The sequence below is a fragment of the Glycine max genome, chromosome 9, assembly GCF_000004515.6.
Source record: "Glycine max cultivar Williams 82 chromosome 9, Glycine_max_v4.0, whole genome shotgun sequence".
Classification (NCBI taxonomy): domain Eukaryota; kingdom Viridiplantae; phylum Streptophyta; class Magnoliopsida; order Fabales; family Fabaceae; genus Glycine; species Glycine max.
Genome location: NC_038245.2, coordinates 43,900,586 through 43,905,476, shown reverse-complemented (window position 1 = coordinate 43,905,476; position 4,891 = coordinate 43,900,586). Strand labels below are relative to the sequence as shown.

Below are 4,891 nucleotides of genomic sequence, written 5' to 3'. Positions count from 1 at the left end.
AATGTTTATAATAATTATTTTTTATTTGTATTAACCAATTGTTGATAAAGATGATAAAAGCCCACTTCATTTTTTTGAGAGAGAAAAGTCCACTTCATTTAAGAATACCAAAAAAACAGAACAAAGATGATACACGAATGAAAGTGCCCAGCAGAGTGAGTGATCAAGCCTTTAAAATAATTGAACTCAAACAAAAAGGCAATTCGAGGTTAGATTTTAAACATTAAAATCAGTGGCTATCAACGTAGACAGAAACAAACTCACTATTCGTGCGGGAATAAAAATTTTAAAAGGTTTCAATCATTCAATCTGAACAAACACTCGTAACACTGGAAGAACTAGAATAAATCATAACAGGCAAGAATGTCGTGTCTGCCGAAGGGATTGGATTAACAATGACATCGGGCAATATTACAAGCATGTCTTAAGTTTAACCTTAAGATAAAATGTCATTGCTTATAGGTAGTATACGATTACAACACAACTAGAAAATCAATGATATACATTGACATAATTGAGTACATCAAATGCACAGATCAAAATGCAACGCTGTTATTTTCTACTGCATAATGGAGTGGAGTCTGATACATGAGCACTAGAAAACTTAAAAGAGATGCGCATTGCAATAGTTACTAGAAAATAAAATGAAAAGTACGAATCATAAACCCAAAAAAATAATTAAAAATCTATTTTAACATATCCTCTTAAAGCATGCCAACAAATACCATATAGTACCAATTATGAAAAGCCACCAGGTATAGTCTCTTGCCAATAGTAGGAGAAAATCCACCCAAGGCATCTAAAAAGGAAATTAAAATCAGTTTGGTCAAACTAAAGCAATTGAAATAAAATATCTGTCTTTCACCTGTTTATAATAACATCGAACCTGTGTCCTGTCTCAACCCAGGACAGAAAACTAACACATGCAAGTCTAAAACTTCTAACAGATTCAATGAGACTCGAGTCTAAAACTTGGAGTCATGTTTCCAACACAATGCCAAACATCATTATCAATGGAAAGGTCATGTTTTGATTCATCCGAGACTCAAGTTGAGCCATTCTAAATGGGAATCCAAACACACCCTAAGCTTTCAGAAAAGTATCATATAGTCTGTACATGATGAAATTTTTGCATTATTGGACATCTCTTAATGCCAAACAATAGAAATTTTCCTGTATTCCATTTATATGACAGTTAATTAGTTACCAATCCTAGATCACCGCAAAAAGCAGCCAACCCCAACAAACTAAGGCAGGACAGCACACTCAGACATACACAGAGAGGCAGTGACACAGTCACAGACACACACTGAAACACCCAGTTAATTAGTTACCAATCCTAGATCACCGCGAGGAGCAGCCAATCCCAAAACAACTATGGCAGGATAGCACACACAGAGATAAAGCGAAAGAACACACACAGACCTGTGAGCTGCTAAGCATGAATGGAGAGTGTGAATATCCAGTATCTTACAAACATTGAATCTTAGTTGGCATTACAGATAATTTGTAAGTTTCATCATCTTGTGTCCCATATCTTTAAGCATTCTCTTCTGATACTCAGACTTCGGACACCTGAAGAGGTGTCGGCAGCAAAAATAGTCAAGATCCTGTTTTCTTATTCTGATAATCTTATTGCATTTTCCTGTATTCCATTTATATATCTTAGTTACCAATCCTCGATCACTGTGAGGAACAGCCAACCCCAGAAAAACTATAGCACACACAGAGAGTCAGACAGAGACAGAGAGAGAGAGAACGCACACACACAGAGACCTGTCAGATGTTAAGCATGAATAGAGGTGAATATCCAGTATCTTACTACATTGGATTTTAATTGGTATTATGGATAATTTATGAGTTTCATCATATTGCGCCAATTCTTTAAGCATTCTCCTCTGTTATTCAGACTTCAGACAGCTAAAGAGGTGTGGGCGGCAAAAATAGTCAACATCCTGTTTTCCTTATTCCGATAATTTTACTGAATATTCTTTAACAACTTTTTCATTTAGCAAAGAAAAAAAAAATCAATAGCAATTCAAAATAATTAAGAAACCTCAGATGAGGATATACAAAACCATCAATCAGGTACAGTTATATCGCTGAATAAGAAAATCATAAACAATCAATGAAATACAAAAAACGAGAATAAAATTAACAAAATGAAGAATTAAGGCATCATTAAAAGGCAAAACCACAAAGCAAAAGACTTTCCGGCAAGAAGTTGAACCTCAAAATACAACTTTCCTAAAGCTTCAGGGTATCTGAGAAGTACCTATCTCCAAAAGCAATGGTCTAAGGAATATACATGTTAAGAGGTTAAACTAGCCACAAAACAACCTTCCAATTTCACCACTGTCTCCACTGCATCCTAAATAGAATGTGCAACTCATGCCTACCCTGTACCCACCAATTGGCTAATGGGTCCATTGATCAGAGGTTACCCAAAAAACACCAATCAATGACAATGTATCAGAACGAGACACACATTATTCAACACAAAATTTTCACACTTGAACAGAACTACCTTTCTCTTCCACAGGTGAAACTTGAAGACCACCCTCATCCCCATCACATCATCCGCCTCACATCTTTGTTACCCATCATCATACCATCAAAACCAGCATTCTCAGAACAGTCCTCGCCCCATTGCTGTTTCTTACACAACACATCACAGAAAAAGTCTGTCAAAACAGTCTCATAACCGGGCATTTTTGCGTACCCGGGGAAGTAATTGATATCAACAATAAGGTAACGATTCCCGCATCGAGAATCCCTAATAACATCAAAATTAAACAGGTTCAGCTTCATGGCACGCCTCAACCCCCGAGCTATCTGAGTAATGAAGCTCAGGGGAGGCATTTCGGTGTCATCCAAATGCATCATCTTATAATACCTATCGTCAATTCTCTCATCTGTGGCCAAATTCGACACCTGCGAAAACCTCCGCAAATCCTCCGAAACCCTCACCAGCTCGTCTTCTCGGACGTCCGGCAGTGACTTCCGCTTCACGCACCTCACGCGCTCGCCGACGACGTAGACCTTGAAGATCACCCCGCCGTGGTTCACGAACTCCTGCACCACCACCGGCGGCTTCAGCGAATTCAACCCGTCGTGGTTGAAAACCAGTGCCATCTTGTGCGACTTCGCGCTGCCGTCGGCAACCAAGGGCTTCGCGATCACCGGAAAATTCAGCGCCTCCCAGTTCCGCCGGTCTAAGAGCGTCTCTTTGTCGTATATCACAATCTGCTTCGGAATCCCGAACGTCTCGCTCCCGTCGTCGATGTTCAGCTCCGACACCACCTGCAGCATCGAAATCCGATTGTGGAGCCTCTCGATCGATTCCGGCGAGTCGAGAACCACGGCATTAGGGTACTTAACAGTGAACTCCGTTAATTGACGCTTCCAATCGTCGCCGTAGAGCTTGTGGAGGACGCAATCGAAGGGACCTTGATCCGTTAGGTTCCGGTTCGGGTCGACTCGAACCAGGTCTATCCCTCGAGATCTCGCGAGATTCACGAGCGAGTCTCGGATGAAGCTGTTTTGTTTCTTCGGCAACAGTGCGTACCCTATTCGGAACCGTTTTTCCTCCGCCATTGGTTTATTTTTCTTATCTTCTAAATGCCGAACGCGTCACGAACGAATCGCATTTGCGAGGGAGAGAGAGAAAAAAAAAAGAGAGAGAGAGAGAGAGAGTTGCGATGTTTTGGGGTTTTGTTCGGATTCGACGTCGTTTTGGTGAAACAGAAATATGCAGAGATGGGAACGAAGAATGGAGAATGGCGGAAAGAGGGAAAGTGGAAAGGATAAGTACGGAGTGGGATATATATAGCTTAGACTAGGGTTAGAGCGGGAGGGGGTGATAAAATGACCGGGTGAGTTTGAAAGAAGAGGATCGGGTACATAAAAGTGGGAAACAAAAGAAACGTGATTTTAGGAAGGATATATAAATGTAATAAATGTTAACTTCAGATAAACAAGTATAATTTATTCTATCTTATATCCTTACTAGTTTAGTGCATGTGCGATTAAATTTGTAGGAAATTTTTTTATCATATAAAATTATGATGACAAATTGAATATTTTTTATATTATTGAAAAAATCTAAAATTAATTTAAATATCTTTAATATAAAACTTATTTATTAATAATAAGTAATAGAAGATAATCGAATGTAATTATTTTTATACAATTATAAATTTAAATTTAAATTCAAAGCAATTGGTACAACTGTACCAATAAAAGACTAAATTGTTTAAAAAAGGTTTATATAAACAAATGAAAATACATAATGAAACTTCAAACTCTAGATTAAATTAAAGAATTGTATTGTGAAATGTCACTTTTAAATTGTAAATCATAATTTAATATATGTAATATGCCATAGTTGATAAGTTGTATTTTCCTTTGCTAATATATTTATTAATTAAATTATATTTTTATCAGCTTTTAATTAAGGATCCGTTTGTTTAAATTATTTGTTAAAAAACATTTTTTACATAAAATAAACAATTTTGTATTTTTAGTCTGTTTGTTTAAATTTTTTTCTTAAAAAATAGTTTTATGCTTTTTTAAAGAAGAATTAAAAAAAACATTTTTTTCATAAACACGACCTAAATTACTAAACTTTACAATAACTAACAATTAATTTTATATTTGTAATCTTCCATAATTAATAAATTATATTACCTTCTATCAATATCTTTTAATTAATTGTGTGTCATCTCTTGATTAAATTACTAAAATATTATTAATCTTACTTTATCAATATTATTTTGTCATCGTATATTTTAAAACATCAATGAGCAACCGAGGACGCCACCCCGGGATTTCCAGAGCATGGTTGAAACCAATAAAGTCGTTTTAAATTATTAAACTGACTCAAAAAAAA

The 4,891-nt window shown here is 36.4% G+C and overlaps 1 protein-coding gene across 4 annotated transcripts; it reads right to left on the bottom strand.

The window, feature by feature from the left end:
• Positions 1–424: 424 nt before the first annotated feature.
• On the bottom strand, positions 425–3,845 carry LOC100794373 (inositol-tetrakisphosphate 1-kinase 1). Of its 4 annotated transcripts, XR_005886399.1 has the most exons (3): positions 2,528–3,845; positions 1,426–1,645; positions 425–799 (listed from the first exon to the last, which is right to left on the bottom strand). XR_005886399.1 is itself a non-coding variant. In XM_014762305.3 (2 exons), the coding sequence occupies exon 1, from the start codon at positions 3,595–3,597 to the stop codon at positions 2,572–2,574; it is 1,026 nt and encodes a 341-aa protein (XP_014617791.3). In that variant the 5' UTR covers positions 3,598–3,845; the 3' UTR covers positions 425–1,575; positions 2,528–2,571. The 4 variants fall into 4 exon arrangements, 3 of the variants coding, with proteins under 3 accessions (XP_014617791.3, XP_040861009.1, XP_040861008.1); XM_014762305.3 differs by having other exon boundaries at positions 425–1,575; XM_041005075.1 differs by lacking the exon at positions 1,426–1,645.
• Between the last annotated feature and the right edge of the window lie 1,046 nt (positions 3,846–4,891).